This window comes from Anser anser (assembly GCF_964211835.1).
Source record: "Anser anser genome assembly, chromosome: 4".
NCBI classification, from domain to species: Eukaryota; Metazoa; Chordata; class Aves; order Anseriformes; family Anatidae; genus Anser; species Anser anser.
The window spans coordinates 30,997,946-31,021,773 of NC_139724.1; the positions used below are offsets into that span (position 1 = coordinate 30,997,946).

The 23,828-nt window shown below is 38.9% G+C and overlaps 1 protein-coding gene and 1 long non-coding RNA gene across 2 annotated transcripts; one reads left to right on the plus strand and one right to left on the minus strand.

Moving 5' to 3' along the window:
• The first annotated feature begins 925 nt into the window (after positions 1 to 925).
• GASK1B (golgi associated kinase 1B) lies at positions 926 to 22,348 on the plus strand. Its single transcript, XM_083833731.1, has 5 exons — positions 926 to 1,170; positions 1,792 to 3,078; positions 10,389 to 10,603; positions 15,170 to 15,396; positions 16,130 to 22,348. The coding sequence occupies exons 2-5, from the start codon at positions 2,082 to 2,084 to the stop codon at positions 16,335 to 16,337; spliced, it is 1,647 nt and encodes a 548-aa protein (XP_083689857.1). The 5' UTR covers positions 926 to 1,170; positions 1,792 to 2,081; the 3' UTR covers positions 16,338 to 22,348.
• LOC310898519 lies at positions 3,085 to 15,162 on the minus strand. Its single transcript, XR_014583355.1, has 4 exons — positions 13,928 to 15,162; positions 12,645 to 12,750; positions 3,425 to 10,597; positions 3,085 to 3,273 (listed from the first exon to the last, which is right to left on the minus strand). It is a non-coding gene; the product is annotated as an uncharacterized lncRNA (long non-coding RNA).
• Positions 22,349 to 23,828: the final 1,480 nt, after the last annotated feature.

Below are 23,828 nucleotides of genomic sequence, written 5' to 3' on the forward strand. Positions count from 1 at the left end.
GGCTGATCTAATAATGTCTGCATTGGGGAACTTCTTTAAAGTGTGAAAGATATTAAGCAACAGTAGCCATATCTATACTGAGATTTTTGATACACTTGTCTGGAGCTTTTAAAATTAATCAATTAATCTCTCTCTTTTTTTTTTTGGGGGGGGGGGGGGTGGGATACATCCCTGCAGTTGAATTTGAACTAAAAATTGAGAGAAGAGCTTAAGAGCCAGATAGATTTCTTATGATCTCCATTCCTCCAAGAACTCAGACTTGGAAAAAGCTCTTTTCCTAGTAATGGCTAGGGATCTTGAAGTCTTAACTTGGTAGTACATATTTAGACAAAAAGTAAAGAAAAGTGAGGTCAGTGAAAAAAATCCACTCACAAACTTTTATAAATTCAAATTAGACCCATCTGAAACAGAAACCATTTCCTTAAACAATCTGTTCCCCTTAGAGTATTAATAATGGAGCAGAGAATGTCTCTTTTAGTTTAAATTACAGTAAACAGAGATTTTATTATTTTGTACTTGGACTAGGCAAGGAGTCAGAAGTCATAGCTGCGCCATTGTCTCACTGCTTAACTTTTCACAAGCTGTTAACATCTTACTGCCTTGACTTTTCCATCTGCATAGTGACTGCTGTGCCTCATTTTGGAAAGCACAAATAGAAAACATGCTCCTGTTTAATAGCATGTTAACAGCAGTTTAAAACCACGGTCTGTTTTTCATTTCTCCTCACAAGAACATACAATTCTCAAAAGATCTAAAAGTCAGAAGGCCCTCTTTTTAAAAAGGGAAAACCGTGGAAAGCAGGAATTTCTTCAGTACATCTGCCTGCAGTGCACTAGAGGGCCCTCAGGAGTTAGAAATGGATGGAATGCACTTTTGGAAGGCACATACTTCACAGGACTTTTCATTACAGAATTTAAAATAGAAGTTCTTTTTTTTTTTTTTTTTTTTTTATAACGTGAGGTTCATGTAAGTTTATAGCAGTTCACATGCAAACAACCTCTCAGTACAGTTAGGCTCCAAAGAGTATTTAGCTTGTAATGAAATACCTACATGTGGACCATATTTAAAAATGAAATATGTGCTAGCATACTTCGAGAACGTCAGTTTTACTAAGTTATTTTTGTTAACCTAAGGAGTTTACCAGAACAAAGGATGAGTCAAGCTGAATAGGTAAGAGATTTTAAATTTTACATTTTTATAGCAGTAAGTATACAGTGTGCACTTAATATATCTTTGTTTCTTTGAAAGGATGTATAAGCCACTGTCATTTTATTTGAAAAACTATATCTAGATCCTATTTTATGGTTTCATGAGAGTGTAAAGAATTAACCATCTTTCTTCTTTAATGGGGGCTTATGAATTATGTGAACTATATTCCTATTAAACTCTAGACATGTGGCACTGCTCCTTTCTTTTTGTATTAGAGAATATGTGCATATTTAACTGCTATAGTTATTGGTGGATAATATTTTATAATTTACAGCATTTCCATAACATGAGTTTTAGTAAAGACTCTTGTCTCATAAGAAAAAGATAATGATTTGGGTTTGAAAAGCTTTTCTTCTAATGATGGAATACATCTAGCTGAGATTGCAAATTGAGCCTGTATTTCATGATTTTGGTGTTTAATTTGTATTGTAATTAGAAAGTGAAAGATGTATTCTGTCATGTTTCTGGATTTATGTATACTGTCTCACCTAGAACTTGTCTCTTAAAATATAGAACCACAGATACTGTACAGGAGTAATGAAATGAAATGCTACTATCAGCTCAACTCTTTTCTTTTTGCAGTTTACAAAGGAGAACTTCAGATATTTTAGGCTACAAGTCAGTAAACTTTGCTTACGTAGCTGGCTCCATTCATTCTCTGAAGCCAATCACTTGCCCCGTGGTGGCTGATAAGAATTTAACGGCTTGTAGAGGTGGAGTGTCTGGATCCTTAGTACTGAACACATTCCCAGGCATATCAGTAGCCTCTGTCCATCATCCATGCTGGAAGCTATTTGGAAAAGGAGAAATAGAAATCGGGGAAGGGAAATCATGCATCATCATCATCCTGGCTGGAATGTACGGAAGACTTTATGCTGTTTTCATCATGCGGATTTGCTAGAGAAATGACCTTCTTTGATCAGCCAGGTAAAATCAAAAACTTGTTTATTTGCTGCCTCTGCTCCCCACGGGTGCTGAGGCTGTGGACCTGCAGGCGACCGAGAACAAGGAGGAATCTGCTGGTGGGCACTGCTTGTGTGATCTACCTGGGATTCCTTGTCAGTCAAGTAGGTCACGTTTTACCCCAGCACAGAGGAGGACACCAAAAAATCAGTTCCAGAAGTCTCCAAGATGCAGCTCAAACTCCTTTTCTGGGCATCCCACTGGATGGCACCCTGTCACCACCCAGCTTCCAGGAACCCCAGCTTGGTGGCAATGGGACCTCGGTGCCACACAATGTAGTTTATATCACCCTGCGGTCCAAGCGCAGCAAGCCTGCCAACATCAGAGGCACGGTGAAGCCAAAGCGCAGGAAGAAACATGCAATCCCTTTGTCCTATGGGCAGCACTTTCCGAAAGCCGCTTTCACTGGCCAGGAAGAGACCTTTGTCCAGCAGCCGGGGAGGGCCACACGTGCTGCAGGCGCAAAGGGAGCAGCAATAGCTCCGGAGGCAGGAAAGCACCACCTGGATGAACACAGGCAGAAAGAAATGGCAATCGGGAAGCGAGGTCACCAGAGACCTGGGGGGATTTCTGGAGGTCTAAAGGCACAGCGCCAGGCTGAGGAGAGCAATATCAGGATTTACAGCGAGAGCTCTCCCTCTTGGCTGAGCAAAGAAGATATCCTAAGCATGCGTATGCTGGCAGATTCTCCAATAGAGAGCATCCAAGAAGTACCTTCTCAGAAAGCAGTCCTGGTAGTATTTGAGAGGGGTCCCAGCACCACAGAAGCTGCTTGTAATCGAGGGCACTGTGGCATCATCAAAAGACCTCTTGACATGAGCGAAGTGTTTGCCTTTCATTTGGATAGGATCTTGGGGCTAAACAGGAGCTTACCTTCTGTAAGCAGGAAGTCGGAGTTCTTCCAAGGTAACACATTCCTATGATTTTCAGCTTCCAGATGGGGTGCTGAGGTTTCCTTCCCCTTCCCACATTAACTGCAGGACAGCAGCAGCCTTTAACTCCTGCTAGTCTGAGAACTAATCCAGTTGTTGCAGGGGAGTAAAGCTGATATCTGTCTGCAATTTCTTCCATGTAATTGTCCTGTCCAAAGGATACTGTACCCTGAAATTTAGAATAAATACAATAATTGAGTTGCTCTAACGATTCGCTGTCCATGAGACTATAGAATGCGAAAAAAGAGAGGGAGTCATCTGTAGATCGCATGGCATTGTACAGAATGACTAAAGAGGTGAAAGAAATTCCAGAAGATTACCTGGTGATTCGATGAGCATTTCTGTTTTTTTGTTTGTCTTGTTTTGTTTTCTCATCTCTTAGATTTGACTTCAATAAGATATTATTGAAAGCGAGCACAAGAATTAATCTCTCAAACAGATGGTGCAGGAAAGGTGTTTTGTATTTTGTCAGATAACCTACTTGGAGAGGTAGGGGACTTCCTGAAGAAGCTTAATGCTACTACTGACTCTGGAAACTGTCAATTTTCAAAAAAAATATCTTCCCTCTCCCCTGATAATTCAAAAAATATTACTACATCTCAGTGAATCCAGCTTGACGTTTTGAGGCTCATTACACATACCTTCATTATATATTATGCAGACAGAAATATATACAGGAAATAACGCAGTATGCCGGTTACATGATTGGTTTAAACAATTTTCAGTGCAAATTTTTGCTTTCTATCCTATAGTGAAATTAAAGATAGATTTCAGACGTAATGTCAGTTAGAAGTTTACTTCTAACATAGCCATCTTGTTAAACATCTTCAGCGTAACTGCTATTTTTGTACAGTTGCAAATCACAACCCTAAAGGACTACGTTGCATTTTAATGAATCATTGCTGAAGTGGCCAGCTATTTGTTTTTGCTGTTCATTTCTTGCTGCTGAAATTAGCTTATAGAAAATATTTTTATATCGATCCATCTGTCAGAAAAAAAAAAAGAAACAATGAACAAGTAATTCAGGAATGACTTTCTAAAATCTGACAGCAGGAGGAGGACCTAGCGATCTCTGATTTGTTCCTACTTTGTAAATCTTCCCTTTGGCAGCCTGTGCAACTGTGTGAATGAATCTCTAGGAATAACAGTTTGGTGGCTTCTGAATATTATTCGTACTTGCAGAGCATGGAAGATACATTATGCCTAGGTTATTTTTAGGCAGGAGATTTATTGCTCTAGAGCTGTCAGGAAGAGTTAAGGTAGTTCGGTTGGAGGAATTGTGCCTGGTGTGGCTGCAGAGCTGACAGACCGCAAGCCCCTGTGAGCGCCCATTAGGCTAATTGTGCATTGTGTCACCCGGTGTCTGTCACCTTGAAGCATGTTTTGGACTGTCTGGGACAGAGAGAGTCATTCTGCTCATTTTAGTTTTCTTTTCCACATAACTGGCTATGTTCCTATAGCAAGAAGAGTGTTGCTAGGTGATGAGAAGAGAAATAACATTATTTTGGTCCCACTTCATTTTTTCCAGCTAAAGGGTGAACAGAGGATTTGGAACAGTTGCCGTACCTTGTCTCTCTCCATTTCTTTAGCCTCAAAATATGCTGGAGCTCAGATGCCTAGTAGCTACTTGCGCTCATTACTATTTGCATGCTTGTATTTAGCATAATCTTGAAAACACACCTTTGTGTTGAGAAAATGAACAAAAGCATATTCCTAAGAGCAATATGGACACTTAGTGAGCTTATTTCTCTAACTTACTTGCATGCGTTTAGGTTAAGATTAGGTGGGCTCTCCAATGGTTTTTGCAGGGCAGCTTCTGATAATCATGGTTATTCATATGGGAAAGAGAGCAGTGCAGGAGTAGAGATTGTGTGTGTCTACAAATGTACACAGCTTCTGGGCTGACATCTCTCTCCCCACGACACCTCCCTTTAGCTTGCCTCAGTTGTGATGTGATGTAACAAGACATGTTTGATGTAGCATTAAAATCTTAAAAAATGAGCTTCTCAAAACTGTCATTCATTTGTCAGAGCAGTTTCAAAGAACCACTTAGTAAATCCCTGTAGAGGTTTTGTTTCCTTTATTCCCACAATTCCCTCACTGATGTGTTTTCTTTAAAAGCCTAGCGAAATACTGTATGCAATTTCTCTGGCTACTGCCCTTCTCTTTCCTAGTTAATTGTAAACCTTCTTCAGTGTTAACTGGACCTTTTTATGCTCTATATTCTTTTTCCATCATGCATGGAAAAATCGGGCATGGTAACTCTTTCCCTCATATTTTTGCAGTTAATTGATCTAACATAAATAGCCTGGGGAGTACAGGTGAGCAAAGCCCTTGCAAGTTCAGTCTTACAGGCAGAGAGCACAAGTCCGGGTGCACACAAGCACTCATTACTCCTATTGCTAACTACAAGGCATGAACATGCTGTGAGCTCCAAAACACCTATAAACCAAAAAGGATTAGCCTGTAAAGCAACCAAAAAATTATCATAAAGCTCCATCTGTTGTGGAGAAAGCAGAGGATGGCTCTTGTGTGTATGAGTTTTGGTATGGTCACATTAATAACACAGGATGGAGAATCTTTATTATTTGACGGTCCTAACCTAAGGAATAGAGGAGAGACTTCAGTGACCTTGCTTAGTGGCACAGACCAACCTTGGTCACCTTGCAGAGCAGCAAAGTAAAATGACTGCACAGCTTGCCTCTGGCTCAGCAGCAGCGTAGGACGATGCTGGGGTTTGCCAGGGCACGAGTCACTGATGAAGTAACACAGGAGGAGGGGTTTGCTGCTCTTCTGCAGCTCACCACCAAAGGGAGAGGACTTGGGCTCCTTGGACCTTAGTGATGAGGCTGAAGTCTTTGCTCAGCTTTTGGTACACAGCACAGCAACTGCTGCACAGTTTTGTTGCATCTCTTGCTTAAGGCCTGAGCTACTGCATGCCAATTACCACCCCTCTTCCCCCCCAGTTTTCTGATGTGGTAAATGTGGCTAATTATGTTTGATCCTGTGCCGAAAGGAGCAAGCACAGGTGTACTCAGTCCAGTGGGGCTTCTTAGCTGAGGATTGAGCTGACTATTTGCCAGAACTTTTTGTTCCTGAAAAGTGCAAGAAGCTCTTCCTCTGAGTAACAACCCTTCATGGTTAGTTTAGTGCAAGCAGACGAATGACACGTGATAGACAGCTCCACTAGGTACACTTGTCGTTTTGCTTTATTGGCTTCCATGTGATTAATGGAGCCATAGATTTTCCTGTTATACCCTGCACTATCAGCCTGCCTTGGCCATCCCACCATGAGTTGTGCAAAAGCAGGTAAGGGTAACATGAATCATTAATGTTAGGGCAAAATAGGGAGTAATAAAAATCTGGCATTGCTTTATGCATTCAGAATACTCTAAAGCGCTTCAATTTGTCTGTCCCGGTGTTCTACCAACCCAAACAACTTATACCATAATGCTTATACCATAATGCATATACCAGTGGGTATATTTCCAGTATTTTGTTGGGTAGAGAAGGCTGTGTATGAGCAACAGTGCAGTCCGTAGGCTAGAGATCAACAGATTTCATGAACTCCTTAATTTGGACATCCATATGCACATGGGACAGAAACATTGCGAATAAGGTGCAGTAGGAGGAAAAAATAAATAGCCTAACTTCTCCATTCTTCCTGCTTCTGTCCTTTGCATTTGCTCTCAGAATTTAATCTAAAACAAACTCTCAAGTTGAAATAATGCTCTGTATCAGTACCCCTCAGCTTTCTACACTAAATTATCCCTTCCTGATACTACGTGGGCAACTAAATTGTTCCTTTCAAGTGTGGCAGCGGTAAACTGTACTGCATCACTGCAAACAATGATGAGCTCGAGAAAGGGCTTTAAACACCTCATGAAAGACCTGCTTTCTTTATTGAAGCTCTCTTGGGAACGTTTGAAAGTATTTCTTTCAAAGTCGGAAAAAATGCTGTGGATATAAGTTAGTACACAATATGGTATGATAACATTTGCAAAAGTATTTATGCAAATATGCTTAAAAAGCATGTAGACCATTTTTAAAGTGATATGGTGTCTGGATATCTAAGATGATACTGATACAGAAGCCAAGCTGGGGAACGTTACCTAACTGTGAATGAAGCAGTTTGAGCACCTTGGGGCAGTCTAGCCTCAGCAACCTGAGGTTTCCCTTGTGTTAGCTTACTCAGCTCAGGATTCCCTGACACAGTGGACCCTAAGGGCCAAAGGAATTTTTAGAAATATTTTGGTGCTGAAAAATCCATATGAATTACTAGGAAGCTGGTTCCAGTACAAGTTTCGAAAGACTTTTCCGTGAAATTTTGCAGATCTTTTCATCTTTAGGTAGCCAACTGGTTAAATGAGTCTAAAACAGCAGACGAAAAGAAAATGAAGTCAATCTGCTTTGAAGCCAAGCTTCACCGGTGCTGTCACAGTATTTCCTTCTCTCATGGTGGGTTTATCAGAAGTTATTTCAGACCCCAGGTCCTTCAGTTACAAGCAGCAGTGGCATCCTTGGTTGCTGGAGCTGCAGCAGCAGCAAAGCATTAACCTTCTGTGTTACCATATAAAACTGCAGAGGAAAGAGGCCCTCCCAGAACAATTGGATGTATTCTGACATGTGCTGGACCCCTTTAGTTCTGGCTGTCAGACTGGGAGCTCCTGGTCAGGCCTTGCTTTCCATTGCTCAGTTTACTCCAGCCCCATGCTTGGGAGCTCTGAAGCAGAACAACTCTCCCTACCTCGCTGGGGTCATGCCAATTCATGCAGCTATTAATCAACCCCCTTATCTGCTTTAATTCAGCATCTTCATATTTTTCCTGCCAGTGTCAAAAAATTGAGTCACTGCTCTTTACTGAAGCTGCTGTTTCATATTCCTGTAATTCAATTTATATTACAGAGTTGAAAGATTTTATTTTGGCTCATCTTTTCTGCTCCCATTTCCTCTGAAATGCAAACATTTCCTGGATTTAGCCTTGGTCTTTTAACATTGTTTTTGTGTCTTAATGGAAACTGGCAAGATATTATTCATATTTTTCAAGTATTTATGTTACTATTGTTTATCATGTCCCTTTTGGATAGACAGGAGATGTTTGTTTTGTTAGAAGACAGTTTGTGTGTTTGGCTTGTGGAAAAATTTTGCAAGTAGTTACATAAGCTGCTGTCAGAGATACAAAAATAAAAGTTCAGATTTGGTCCTGAAGGACACTGTCCTTTGCTTTTTGGTGGCAGTTCTTATTGCTTGTATATGATTTCTCCCACTGGTTTGGTAGAGTAGCCTAGCTAATAGTTGACCTGACTTGGCTAAAATCATCTACAATGTCAGTGATGGAGCTAGAGTGAGAGAGATTGGGAAACAGCCAGGGTTTCTGAATTTGAATTCTTAAATGCTTATTCAAGCATCTCCGTAGAGAAGCCTGATTTTTCAGGAGTGCTCAACACTCCCCTCCCCCCCCCCACCCCCCCCGCCGAGAAAAGATGCTGGTGCACAATGCTGATAAAGGAAGTACTGATCATAGTGAAAGAGAGACTGATATTCCTAACAAAAGGACACCACCTGGGTTCCTAAGAAACCATCAGGCAATGGAGAGGGGAGTTGAAGAGGTGGAGAGCTGCATCTTGGTTTAGTTTGAGGACTACCTTGTATGCACATGTTGTGTCAGAGAGAAGATCAAATACATTCTGGTGTTTGAGAAGATTTTGCTTTTCTCTACTTTTCCTAATGAAACTGAACACACATTTGAGCTTGACTGCATGTGGGGTCTTATCATGCTTTTTTTGGCAACAAAAAGGTAGATCTTTACATATGATTCACTGCTAATTCTGGACAAAGAATTTCCTACCTGTTTCAGATCAGTCAGCATCCACTGAAGAAAGTGCTTTTTGATTCAGCTCAGTGGAGATCCATCAGCAATTCATTCTGCTTACAGATAGAACATTTGCATTGGCTTTTTTTTTTTTAACCTTCCTGCTTGTCACGGATGCCAATTTTCTCTGTACAGACATCTGTCCAGGTTGCCTCTGGAGAAGTTGCCATGAAGCTCATTGCTTTCATGAGAGATTGAGCGCTTCTTTTCAGATGCATCTTTGGGTCCAAGTGCATATAGAAGACACAGTTTGTCTCTCTACGAGCTGCATATAACTATCCCATGAGTTATACAACTGTGGTGTTTAGGTTTATTGACATTCAAGACAAATATAAATAAATTCTAAAGCTTTGCACATGTTCCAACACCTGTTATTTATTAGCTGACAGCTCTGCAGTTGAATGGTTCCTCCTGTCCATACCAAGACATTGTATCCTGGCCTTCTGTCTACACCCAAAAATATAAATATTTTCTTTGTTTTAAAGTGTGTACAAACCGCAGTCAGTCCTGGATCCTTGACTGCTTAAGGCAGCAACAGAAGCATTGAGTCAGCAATGAAATAGAAAGTACCACTTTCCTAAAGAGGATACACATGCCTGTTATTTGATATTGAGTGAAATGTATTTTAGCGTATTTTAAATTCTTTGCAGAGGCTACTTCCCACTAAATACTACAAACACTTGAATTCACCAAAGCTAAGACACTTGACTTACCAGTTTCAGGAAAAAGTGGAATATTCTTTACAGAGAAAAAGAATTAAAGAATGTGGCCATAATCATTGTAGAAAAAAAGCTAGCTCATGTTATAGTTGTATAATAAAAGAAATACTTGTCAAAGTGTTTATTCATGCTAGGTTCATATTCTACAGTATTCTCATACATCATTTCAGGATTGTGAAATCATACATTATAGGCATACAATACCAAAAGAAAACAGTATAAATCCACTTTGAGTATAGGATTTGTAATCTTTTTATGCCCATTACCCAGGAAAACACCCTTTGAGAGAAGTTTTCAGCTCTTGTAAATCATCATCAATTCACTGCAGTGAGGGAAACCTAGAGCATTGGTTCACAACAGCATTGTAGGCTCTAAATCTACCTATGAACTTTGTAATAGTTTGGTTTAATATATGACTTCTTACATTAATCTCCTGCTTCAAAGAGAAAAAAGTCTTCTGTACACTGAAGGCAGTTACAATGCCTGTTCTTTGTCCATTCCTGTGGTGGCTGGTTTTAGATGTGGAATAAGACCACATTAACCAAAGGATGTCAAGTTATTTGTCTGTGGCATTTTTTTTTTCTGCCACATCTGTAAAATGCTATAATTATTGATGCTTAGGCAATGTCTAAAGAAAGATCAAGCAAGTCTGTATAGCTCCAGTATAGCAATTATTTGTTTTTCCTTTTTCAGCTGGTCAAGCCTGTCCTGTTATTCTCTGGGATTCCTCACTGAGTCCAACAGATAACAATACCCATTCTTCAGTGAGATTAACCTGGGGGAGATATCAGCAACTATTGAAGCAGAAATGCTGGCAGAATGGTAAAGTTCCCAAAGTTGAGTGGGGCTGTACTGAAATCCACCATCATGAATGGTCCAAGATGGCACTCTTTGATTTTCTTCTGCAGGTAAAACATTTATAGAACACAGTTATCTGCCTCAAAAGTCACATGAGCACACAGGACTGTTAGAAAAGTAATTTTAGTTTGTTTTAAGATTGGGGAAAGATGAATTTGCACAATTTGAAGTCATTTGTTTATGATTAAAATGTTCAAAACTCAGCTTGTAATCATGGAAAAATCAGGAACTTGACTGACTCATTTTCCAAAAGAGGAAGCAAAGGCTTTTGTCTTGAAACATCTTGTTTTTATTTCACCTTTGAGTCAGGCATACTGTTTCTCCTTGACTCCTTTCACTGGACATGGTCCTTGACTGCTCACAACTGCAAAGCTCTGTTCTCATGATGAGAAAGGGTTCAGCTGCTTGGTTTTAGTCAACTGAAATATGGATCAAGACAATAGTTGTAGTGGTAAATTTTCTGCCTTTTAAAAAAATTTACCAGTGACTTAGTGTTTAGACTTAATGAGGAAGGAGTAGAGCAGTAACTGATGAACAACAAAGCTGCTGTTCTTCAGTTAGGTTTTGCACATAAGGATTAGTTCTCTAAATAATACCATGCCAGGGCTTTGCCTTGTGGTATTATGACACCACATGACCACAGTTACAATAATTATACAGTAGAATATTAATACTGGAGTACCTGCATATGGATGGCAGCTAATTTTAAACCTTCCTGAGATACAGCACTGTTTCCAATCACCCCTGCCTGCCAGACAGGTCAGAGTTGCTAAGCCTCCTGCAGCACTTACTGGTTTATATAATGCTATCTGTATTTAAAACTACAGTAAGCACTAGCTTTGTGCACTGCATTCGAGTTGCATATAATTCAGCTTTTTAGAGTTGCATTTCTTGAAATACAGAAATCATGCCTTGCTTTATGCATAGTCTATCCCTGCCTTTCTCAGTTCTGTTACAGGATGAATGATGCTTCAATTTTTTTTGCCTGAAAATTGCATTTCTATAGACTTGTTAAACATAGAGCATGAAATTCTTCTCTAAAAATATACTGTCACTTGTCTGATGACTCCATCTTTAGTTCCACTATGAGCAAATAACCCTTTGAAACTGGTATAAGGTCATACGTGGTTTTTTTTGGTACTAAACATAGTAATACCCATATAGAAATAGTACATAATGCATCAGTTTTAATATTTTCATGCCATTGCTTTTGTTTCTGAACAGTTTGAGAATTCACATGAATTCTGTATTTTTCTTATTATTTTAAAGTCCCCTAAGACAAGTTTTTAAACTTCATAATAGAAATCTTATTATCCAGAAGGAGAGGTCAGCTGAAATAAAGTACAACAGGATAGAACTGTACACAAAAAAAATTGCCCTCATTTGTATCTGGTGTCAGTTTATGCTTCCAGTTGCCTACCAAAGAAGATAGTACATACCAGAAAGTGAGTGAAAGAAGGTCTTACAGTTCAAAGGTTAAAATTTTACCTGTGCTCTCAGACTTTAGTCTATCAGCACATTACAGGATTCTAACATGAAAAATGCTAAGAAGGGTTTCCAATTTTAAAATGCCAAGCTATGGTGTGTAGCCCTAATAGAAGCGAGGATTCCAGTAGTTTTGTTTAATAGTCTAAATAAATAAGCAACTTTGTTTAATAGACTAATTATCTTGCAAATGCTGCTTGTGGGTACAAATGTTTATACTGTTATCATACATATTAATGTTGGACCTGATGATCTCTTGAGGACCCTTCTAACCTGGGTTGCTTTATAACACCAGGTAACTAGTTTTGAGTGGAAAACTTCAAGCTTTTCAATGATTTCAGTCTTCAGTTATGGTAAAGAATATGTGGCTTTATGCACCAAGAGGTTTTCCTGTCTCTAGTTATTTCCATGTTGATCTGCCCACCTCTAGACTGGAAAAGGCCAAAAAACCTTCTAACACCTTTCTTATGTATGGTTTTGTGCAGACATATGTACAAAAAAAAAAATCAAAGTTCTTAGGAGTTTGCTCCAGGAGGTCTCAATTGCAATATCCTGTTAAAAAGCTGCCTGCATCAGCAAGGTAATTAGAGCCTCCATGGAACCTACCTGGATCTGCAGTTCCCCCAGAAAAGCCACATCAATACACTACTGCAGGTGAATTTTCTCCTCTTGTGCATATAAGATGGAACCAGAATCAATGATGCAGAAAAAGCTAAAGAGAATTTTAAGAATCATTAAAATACACGTTACAATGTGCTTACCATGACTGTGGTGCAAAGATAACCGAACAGCTTAGACTTTGAAGAGCATAAACATCAAGATAACAAGATAGTGTTCAAGATATTCAGAGGACATTGATTATAATAGTCTGAAATTAATCATAGCAGAAACTGGGCTTAATATCAATAAAAATACCTTAACAGTGCCAAGTCTAGTGTGGTAAGCTACAGAACATTGATAAAAACTGCTTCATGAATTTTTCAGAAAGAGTACTGGTGAGAAGTATTCCCTGTTAAACATGCTTCCATCAGAATGGCTTTGGTGCCCTTAAAGAGATTCCTATCTTCTGAATTCAAATAACAAATAATATAAAACATAGGAGCAAGCTGAAAAATGCTTGTGTTTGACCTTTACTTGTCTTCAAGAACTCAGGTAAAGTAAGGACATTAAAAGTAAAAATTATTTTTTTAATTATGGAGTTTTGAAGCACTCATGTACATACATAAATATATAACAAATCAGTGTTAAACTGTTAAGGTTGCAACATCAGCTCCAGAGTATCCCAGTGTTCTGCCTTAACACTAACAGAAGGCATTATGAAGAGGCTGTCTGCAAAAACATGATCTCCTCATCTATTTAATGCATGTAATGAGGTGTGGTGAAGACGAATTAGGGCTATGCATCAAAGGAGTCTGTAAATCTCTATTTCACTTTTTGGCAAAACTTAGAATAAATTAAATGAGAAATGAGCTACAACACTGCAAACAACAGGGGCTCTTGGGCTTGAAGATGCTGAATGCTGCTCAGCAAGGAAGAGAGAGAAATCCATTCCTTTCCTCAGGATTTTCTCAGCTGAAAATAAACACTGGCAGCAAGACCAGTGGCAATAGTGCTATGTAAGAGAACACAAACAACTCTTGGACTTTCATCTGATGAAAAAACATAGGAGGCCTTTCTAACTTTAAGCACAGCTCTAAATCATGAGAAGTCACAACACTTCATTTCAGTGGGGTGTCAAAAATTTAGACTAACTTTAGAAGGTTTCATGTTTACATGAGTGTTATTATTTTTATGCTTAGAGCAGTTTTAAGAGTTAGCAGCACACAGTGAACAAGGAGAGGAAAAAAAACCATTAATTAGATACTCATTAAGCCTTGGAGGCATCTTACCTGTCTTCTGCTCTGTAAACACCTGTGAGCAAGAACAGGGGTGCTCCCCAGGGGAAGCCAGGGCAGGACATCCACACAGCGTGGCTGGTCCCATGGCCCAAGAGGCAGCCCAGAAGGAATGACAGTGGGTCCCTCAGGTAGCTCAGTGAGCATCAGGCAGAGACAAGGTGGCAATCCAGCTCCAAGGTCACCAAGCAACAATTCAGGAGCACCAGGTAACAGGATGAGGAACAGGTGCTCCCACAGCAAGGCCCAGAGGAGAACTAAGGGCCTGAGCCTGAACTTGTATAGAGCTCCTGGGCCAGTGGGCAGAGAGAGGGTAGGTGTGGGTGTGGAGGTCCCAGGTGAGGCTGATTAGGCCAATTAAGGCCTATCTGTGCACTCAGGGCCCTGGAAATGCTGGGCATTTATTCTCATCTACACACCAGAGGGTAGAAGTACCTGTGAAGAGTGATTTATCCTTCCCATGCAAGACAGTTATCCTAAAATGGCATCCTTTGCACTGGGGGTGCCTAGTACTTGTCATTGTTTACGTAAGAAACAGAAATGACTAGGTCAGGAGAGATGCTTAGCATTTACACCGCTAAAGTTAGACCAGATGTATTCCTCCCAGCTAAGTGCTGTGTGATGAATAAGCGAGCATTTGCGTGTGAAACAATAGCCTGGGCCATAATGTCATTGAAGTATGCACCACAGGGCAGCTCACGGAGGCTTCTCTGTGTTTAGAAATGCACTCCTCATTCCTGCATTTGGTAGGTTCTGGTGACTGACTTAATGTTCCTCTTGCTCATCTTTTCAATAATTTTTTTTTTTTTTGCTTGTGTAAGTCTGATAAAGTCTACAAAATAGAGGCCCTTCGTGTATGTCAGGTTGTGCTATTTCTATTGTGCTCACAGAGAAAATTAAAAAAAAAACAAAACTACAGCATTTTGGTAAAAACTTGAATTGTATTCCCCATCTTGTTACAAAGTCCTATTGTTCCATTATTTTCAAGGAATGCCTACTGACATAACAAATCATGGCCATCAAATGGATACAATATGTAGCCTGGCAAATTGCTTCTAACAGTATATGAAATTTGGGGACAAGGTCTTTAATGCCATTTCACTGCTCCCTTTAATTATGCTTGTTCTGAGCTTGCTTTCCTGCCAGCTGGGTTAGTGAGCGAAGTCTGACAGTGGCACTGTGCCCCAAATTGTTTGAAGTTGTTTTCAGTCAGCGCTCTGCTGTGCTTGGTTTTAGATCTATAACCGGCTAGACAGAAACTGCTGCGGATTCAAACCTCTGAAGGAAGATTCCTGCGTGCAGCAAGGGCTGACGCTGAAATGCAGCAATCAGGATGCTGTCGACCTGACACACATAGTGCAGAGAAGGCATGACCGAAGGCATTTGGCCTTTATAGACAATAATGGTTTCTTTGACAGAAGCGAGGACAATCTTGACTTCAAAATACTGCAAGGAATCAATGAGTAAGTTTTAAGTTATTAGTTTTGTAAAAAGATGGATAATTTCTTCCTGGTTTTGCAGTTGGAAGGAAAATCTCTCCTTAGCATTTAGTAGGAATAAAGTACTGCTCACAAAGGGTGCCTGGGTACTTGGTGTAGAAGAGATTTGTCCTGCTCCCTAAGCTGCGTGACAGATACTATTACTGTGTCAGTGTTACATTAACTCCAGGTTTCTTCTGCCAGGTCCTTGGGGAGATCTAATTTGTCAGTGAAGCTTAGTTATGTTTACCCTAAACACACTTTCAGTTAGCATCTGCATCTGCAGATGCAACCTGTAGCATCTGCAAGTTGCCAGGGCCTTACAGAACAGATTCATGCCTTACCTATAAAGGCATGACTGATGTAACACAGGAAAGTCTGAACTCCACTAATGTAAACTTGTTTCTGTGGAAACCTCTTCTGTAAGCAATTTGCACTGCTCTGAGTTACCATACTATAATCAAAAAGCAAGGGACACTAAGTTACTGTAATAAATATCATCAGCCCATGAAGCATTTTGTGAATTACAGGATGTCTAAAAATGTATGAGTAATTCTACTTGTGTAAAAGATACAATTAACATGCATATGATTAGTCATGCATGGACTTCCTCTCCTGAGTCGCAGTCTATATTCATAAGATCAATTGCTAAACCACAACATGATTATTGCAATTCAGAGTGATGGTAAAACTGATGATTTTCTTTGTGCTTTTCCAGATTCCCTGAATCTGCAGTTTCAGTGCTGAGGAGCCAGCGTTTACGGGAGAAGTTGCTTCAGTCTTTGTTCCTTGACAAAGTATACTGGGAGAGCCAAGGAGGCAGGAAAGGAATTGAAAAGCTTATTGATGTAATAGAAAGGAGGTCCAAAATTCTTCTTACTTATATAAATGCACATGGAGCCAAAGTATTGCCCATGAATGAATGAGCTTCTGAGGGACAGTCTTTAAAAATTTTTGTGTGAGGCAAAAACTGACAGCAAAATTGATTTACTTCATAGGCTTATTTAATTTTTATTTTTCCAAACTTTCAAGTTTATTTTTAAATAAGAAGTCTTACGTGGCTTAAAAGCATCATTTAAATGTCAGCTGCAGCTCAACACAGTGCAGTTCTATGTCACCAGTGAAATGAAATGAAAAAAAGTTAAATAGTACAATAAATGATGTAGTAATGTGCACACACCATGAACACTCCTTCTGTTAATATGTTTGAGAATTAGCAACAGTATTTTCAGTACATTAGTCTGGATTACTCTTACTGTCATCATTCAAGTCAGTAAAAGTTTTATTGCAAATTTAAATGGGAACAGAGATTTAAGGCACTTAACACATCGATGAAAACTGCCATCACATCTACATACTGAAACATACCTAGTACAGGAATTTATCTTTTTGATTAAGAACACTAAAATTCCAGCATTTCCCAATGTATTTTATTTTGATCTTTTGAAATCTAAGGACTAGATTCAACTCTTTTAAATGCAGGTATATTTCTATTGGATGTGAATAAAATTTAGATTCAGAGTGAGGAGAGCATGGCTTTAACAATAATAATTAATTTGACAAATGCAGTTTTTCCCTGTACAGTATGGAGTACACTTTGTCATGAGTCATTTGTTACAACGTACTATTTGCAGTATGGATTGGTCTGATGTGTGGATAGATTGTCTGATATTTCTGTCTATTGATTAGCTAGGTGTTACTCACAGAATCATCCTTTGGTATTACTATTTCTTTTTTAGCTATTTAGCTTTAGCTTTGTGCAAATACGTTGCTAAAGTAAGTATACACATTTTGTTTTTGCAATGTTCTTGACATGATTTTTTAGAATACTAACGAAAGGCAGATGCAATAATGATGTGAGCATTGTTAAAATCAGAACAGAAAATGTTGTTTGTGCTGCTTGCTCAGCTTTTGCCAGCAATTCAGGCTCAGGTTTTCTGTTAAGATTGACCATTGTGGGGTGATGATTCCAGCTGATGACTTGCCCCAAGTTTTCATACAGGTAAGGTTGTTAGAGAAGCTTGGACAAGCACTTTAGATTCTTAGCCTCAATCTGTTCCAGCAAATACTCTGTTCCAAAAGTAAAATATCAACTGATATAGTCTGTCCTCACATATACTTTCTACCTGTCTGTTTAAAAAAGTTCTTACTGTCTTTCTAAAGGAATATATATGATCTTTTTGCCATGAGATGGTGGCAGAAGTTGAATGGTTTCGTAGCTACTCTTGTCTTCATGTATAGTAAAAAAACCATAAGGTGTATAACATTTAAAAAATATCATTGAAAGTGCTTGTGTAATATTATTGTTTGTCATTATGAGAAACTAAAATGTTTAATATTCATGTTAATGTGGTTGGTGAATTTAATGTCTTAAATAACTACAATTCCACTGCAGCTAAAACAGATTTTCATTCTTAGTATCAAAAGAGCTATTAACAAGAATTGCATTACTAGAAGAAATAGATCTCATTAAGAGCTTGGCCATCTAAATAATCTTTTATTTTATTCTGTCAGTAAAGGGCAGATACATTTGTAAAAACTTCCTAGAACTTACCAATTACCTTGAGAGGCCATCTTTTAGAGTGCCTTGGACTTTTTGATTGCACCAAAGTAGAATCATATTGGGTTTTCATATTATCCCTTTCTTAAAATATTGTAACAAATTAGCCAGGTAATTTCTATCACAGAAATAAAGATGTTACTGTAGCTTGCATTTTGACCTGAGCCTAGAGAAAGAAATAATTCTCTCAACCCATTTCACATGGAATTCCTGTTGTATTTATCATGATTTTCAGTCTTTGGTGACTATTACAATCAATTTGTCCCGTTTTCTAGCCTATCTCACAGTTTTCTTCCTGCTATATACATGTTCAATTGGATTATCACACTCTGCTGGGAGTGAAAATCATGACTTTCACCTGCACTGAACTTAGAAGAGGAACAAGAGATGATATAGCAGTCTACCTGATCATGAAGAATGTCCCATGAGTACTCTGTCTTCTACCTTCTCTTTTTCTGCCTCTCAGACTGCACATTCAGAGGGCTGGAGCACCTCTTCCATGAAGGCAGGCGGAGAGAATTGTGGTTGTTCAACCTGAAGAAGAGAAGGCTTCAGGGAGACCTTGTAGCGACCTTCCAGTACTGAAAGGGGGCCTACAGGAAAGCTGGGGAGGGACTCTTGGTCAGGGAGTGTAGCAATAGAACAAGGGGTTTTAACAAGTAGTTTTGATAGGGAGTGTAGTGATAGGACAAGGGCTTTAAACTAAATGAGGGTAGACTTAGATTAAATATTAAGAAGAAATTCTTTACTGTGAGGGTGGTGAGGCCCTGGCACAGGCTGACCAGAGAAGCTGTGGATGCCCCATCCCTGGAGGTGCTCAAGGCCAGGTTAGATGGGGCTTTGAGCGACCTGGTCTGGTGGGAGATGTCTCTGCCCATGGCAGAGGAGTTGGAATTAGATGATCCTTAAGGTCCCTTCCAACCCAAACCATTCTATGATTCTGTGATCCTGATGCAAACTCGTTGATTCATAATAACCATTTTTTTTCAGAGTTGACACATTACCCAAGAATAGAAAGAAGTCGAGTGTTTTTTATCTTTTCAGGTTATATATTCTTCGCTATTTCTTCTAGACATGGACTAGTGTTCCTTGAGTATGATATGAACATTTTTAATTTGACTGGCAGTAAATGCCAGTTCTTAAAGCAACAGTGTAATTGCCACAGAGTGAGTAATTGCCCTGAAGCTATGCTTAGAGCAAAGTTTTTTGGTAGACTTGAACTTTAGAGGCCCAAGTAACTATGGTGCTGTCCTTAAGAGCATGACCAAGTTATGAAAAAACATAGTTGTAAAGACGAGATCTTGTGGAGATGAATGCTGCAGATGAATTGCCTTTGTAAAGGAATGGTGTTTTTTTTTACTAGTTTTTTGTTTTCGTTTTTGTTTTTTTTTTGTGGCAGAGGCATAGAGACCAAGTTGTAATTAGAGCTAATCTGCAGGGCAGAATGATGTCTAGATTTTGTGGAAAGTACAAGGGGATGGACAGGTGTCTCACCCTCTATCCTATATGGACCAGAGAGGCATATAATGTCTTCTCAGAACTTCTGCAGGCACCCATGAGCCCAGGGCAAATGGCCAGGGCAAGCTGAGCTGTGTCAGTGCTGCACACATTGCCCTTTCCAAGGGCCAAGGAGTACTTCTTTCTCTGAAACTCTGGCTTTGGGTCTAGGACAAGGCATTCTGTGCATGCTGCATCCTGCTCTCACCTTATGATCATGTCTTAGCATTATGGTATGCATAGCTGGAAGCCTTGCTGTCTCTGCTGTATAAAAACGTTGTATTTCCTACTCCTACAAACACTCTCATTGTCTTCAGGAAGTCGGGAGCGGCTTGCTGGGACTGGCATTGGGACTGGACTGTAAAATGTTTTGAATTCAATAATGTTGATAACAAACTTCAGAAAGTGCCTTTTCCTTATGATGTTTACCCTGTTGCTACATAGCTTGGTACTTGAATCCAGTACTGCTAATAATACAAAGTATGATTGCTATAGTGCTTATGAGTACATACTGGCCAAGTTCTAATTTTTTTTTTTTATTTATTTTACTCAAGTGGAGAATTCTCTACTTTTTGAGTGCATTTACTTAAATGCTCTGGTAAAAAACACAATAGTAGAACTTTGTATAGCTTGTTTATTCGCTGCTACTGTATTCAAGATACCTGCTCACCCCTCGGTAACAGGAGTAAAGTGTATTGAAAAGTCAGTCCATTTCCTTCTAAAACAGCGTGATGTTGGACTGACATTCCGGCACAGAAACCTAAATAATATTAACAGACAGGAAAAAAAAATGAAGAGGCCTTGCTCTACCTATGGTGGTGATCAACAGAAAGCCAAGAAACTGGGTTTTAGTCATCTTTGCTGGGCTGCCTTCCATTTATGGGCATATGGGATCAGACAGATTCATGTTGCACATTACTCGGAAGGGTGTAACCAACAGCAACAGTCCAAAATCTGTGGGTGGGAAAAGAAGATTATGTCATTCTTGAATCTGCCTGAAAGCTAGAACCACATAAAATAGAATTACTAAGAAAGTCAAGAGGGTTTGCTGATTTCATAACATTGGAAGACAGAGCTTAAAATAAGTAGCACAGGCACAGATGCCTTGAAATTCCTCAGGAGCTTGCCAGCAAGTTAATAATCCTAAACGTTTCAGAAGCTGAGGACATGAAAACTTTTGTGGAGCACTGTGAGAGCAACTTCCCTCTTTATACATACAAATATATATATTTATATATTTTATATATATATATATATTCTATATTCTATAATGCACTGTATTAAAGAAAGGTAAATTCCATGGTTTTAAAAATGGAAATACATATTTAGGGTACATTAAAGGACAAGCTTCCAGTAGCAATTCTGGGAACGCTTTCCTGCATGTGTGTGTATGCAAATATGAGCATACATATATATGTATATAATATACTTTAGTTTTTTTTTTTTTTTTTCCTACAAAGTGCTCAGTTTGGGTCATACAGAGTGAATTGTTTATGCAATTTGCTGTTTACATGTATAATTTTATTGTTTGTGAGCATAAATTCAATTTTGGGTATACGCAAGTTGAAGTTTAAACAAAACTTTATTATGGATGCAACGTTTGTTCTCAAAGCATTAACTCTTCCCTTGCTAATGCATCTATATAATATAAAAAGTTTTCTGCTTACAATTGTAGCAAAAAAGAGCAATATGTTTGTATCTGTATTAAACTGCCAGACAGCAGAGTGATAGCAAATCTGAGGGGTTTTAATGTCTTTTACATTGCATACTGAGTTTCCATTTGAAACTTGTGCATTTTAAAAATCAACTTGTTTGTCCTTTTATAGTAACAGGAAAGGCATTATCACAAGTAATGGATTGTTTGACTTTCTGCTGCTTTTGTCATATGAAGGCCAGGAATATACAAAATAAAATAGTGTCTTCATCATGTTTTCAGTTCAGATCTCTAAGCTGAAATAACAAAACTGTAATACATATTAAAGTACTCCATGGATTAATAGATACTTTTAAAAAAGAACTATGGCCTTGAAACTGCGTCTTCAGAGAAACAATCCAAGTTATATTATGAAGCTCTTCCTGTGGAAATATTTTCTGTTTACTCACGAGACTTTAACTAAGCTGTTTCTCTGTGACTGTGGAGCTTCTGGTCTCTGCATCAGCAGTATTACTGTATTCTTTAGCCATGGTGACAATGTCAACTTACACAGACATTGAGCAGAAAAGGCCATGACCATTTATGATACCAGAAGAGAAGTACTCATCAATGACTAGTAAACTTTATAACAGACATCGAGCAAGTAGAGAAGTAGCAGAAGGACACTGAAATCTATGTGGCATGGAGACCCACACAGAGTTAAAGTAGCCTCAGAACTTCTAGTCTCTGAAGTTTACATTTTTTTCGTGATCCAAGAGAGACTAATGAGAAACACAAAGATGTTGAAACATTTTTAAACATTCTTTCCTGTACAAAGTAATTTGATTTGTTTTATGAAAACATTATTTATTTGTGGACATTACTGCATACTTCAGGCTAAATAATCTCAGATACATTTGTGTAAATTCATTACAGTTTTGCTGAGTTGTCCCATTTCCAGATAAAACAGTTTAGGTCAGTTAGGTCAATCCATATTCTCAGAGGCAGGAAGACTGAGACCTAAGGTCAAAAGGAGACCTAAGGAGAGTGACAAATAAGATGAAGAGTTGCCTGAGGTATAGCACAGATATAGAACTTGGCATGTAAATTCTCTAAACAAACATCTGTGAGCTCCAAGCAGGATCAACAAGATTTTCCTGAAGATTATCAGCCTATTCCACCTGTATCTCTGTGGGAAGCCCTACCCTAGCCAAATAAAACATTTGAGACCAATAATTAAAATAAAATAAGCTGTGCAGCAGTATCTTCTTTTGGTCTGTCATGAAATACATGAACTATATTTAAAAATGACACTGTTAAAGGTATTAATTTTCCATGGTATATGAAGAATGAGAAATTGTGAAGAACTCTGCAAGAACCTCATGAAACCGAGTGGGTCAAACTTGGGAGAAGAGCTTCACTAGAGATTAATGTAAAGGCTTCACTTGGCTGCTATTTAAAACCTTGGAGAGACCACCTCTTGGGTTGTGTGTGCAGCCTGGTCTCAACATCTCCAGAAGCTAAAGTCAGTTGAGGGAAGAGCAAGTGAAATGATCAGAGGACTGAAATGGCTATCTTGTAAGGAGAGGGATGGATTTTTTCAGTTTGTGAAAGGGAAGGCTGTGATGCTGGTAATTCAGGTTTACAAAATCATGAAAATGATTAATGGGGTGAGTGCAGAAAGTGTCATTCAACAAATCCTGCAATACCAAAGGTGTGGAGCACCCAGTGAAACCAGTATCTCTTTTAAAGAAATAGGTAAAAGAAAGTTCTTTACACAGCAGGTACTCCGACTCTGGAGCTTGCTGCTACGAGAAACTGTGGAAACAGTATGAGGAAAGTCAAAGGGGATTAGACAAATTCAAGGACAGCAAGTCTATACATGGACTTTATAAGGAGTAGGCAAGCCTTCATCCTCTAACATTCCTAATACAATAATTCTGGATGCTGGGAAAGGGACTACAGATATTGCCCCAGGTTCACATGCTCATCTCACATTGCCACAGTCTAAGGTGTACTACTGGGCTAAGTGGCCCATGGGTGTGACCCAGAGGGGAATCCCATGTATTTGTATATTTGAAGGTGATTCAAACAGAGAGGAACCTGCATTCTAGTAGGCTACTCAGGCCTTTTCCTTATGTATAAGAATATACAAAATTATCTTTATTTGGAAGGATGGAAATGCTTGGGTGTGGTGAGTCTGTTTTGTCTTCACTGGAAGAAAAGAAAGAAAACAGATGGCAATCTTCTAGTGCCTAATGATGGTTTTCCAAAAGCAGTTCCATGAATTTTGTTCTTCTGGAAGAGATGAAATGCACACAAAATGCAGATTTTTTTCCACTGTGATGTACCATCTGTATTTAACACTACATATACCAATCCAATTATTTAAGTGAAATACAACTTGCAATAGGTGGCTGACATTCTCTAAAAATTAGTTCAGTTCCAGTACTTATTTCCTTTCTAGCCTTCTACAGTACGTTAATTTATTTAATCACATGGTTTCAGCATTCACTGTTCAGGATCATTATCTGTATTTCCTTCAATGGAAAAGCTGGCATGGCATTCATTCCTCGGAGGTCTGTTAAGCTACACAAGCATGCCTTATCAGAGGTATTCTTCAGCTAACTATGTGAAACACTTTGAGATTTGGACGGAATTTATTAACTGTTAAGGAAAATAGCACCAGTGTGAAAGTCAGCCTTATGAAGTGTGAGAACTATGTCT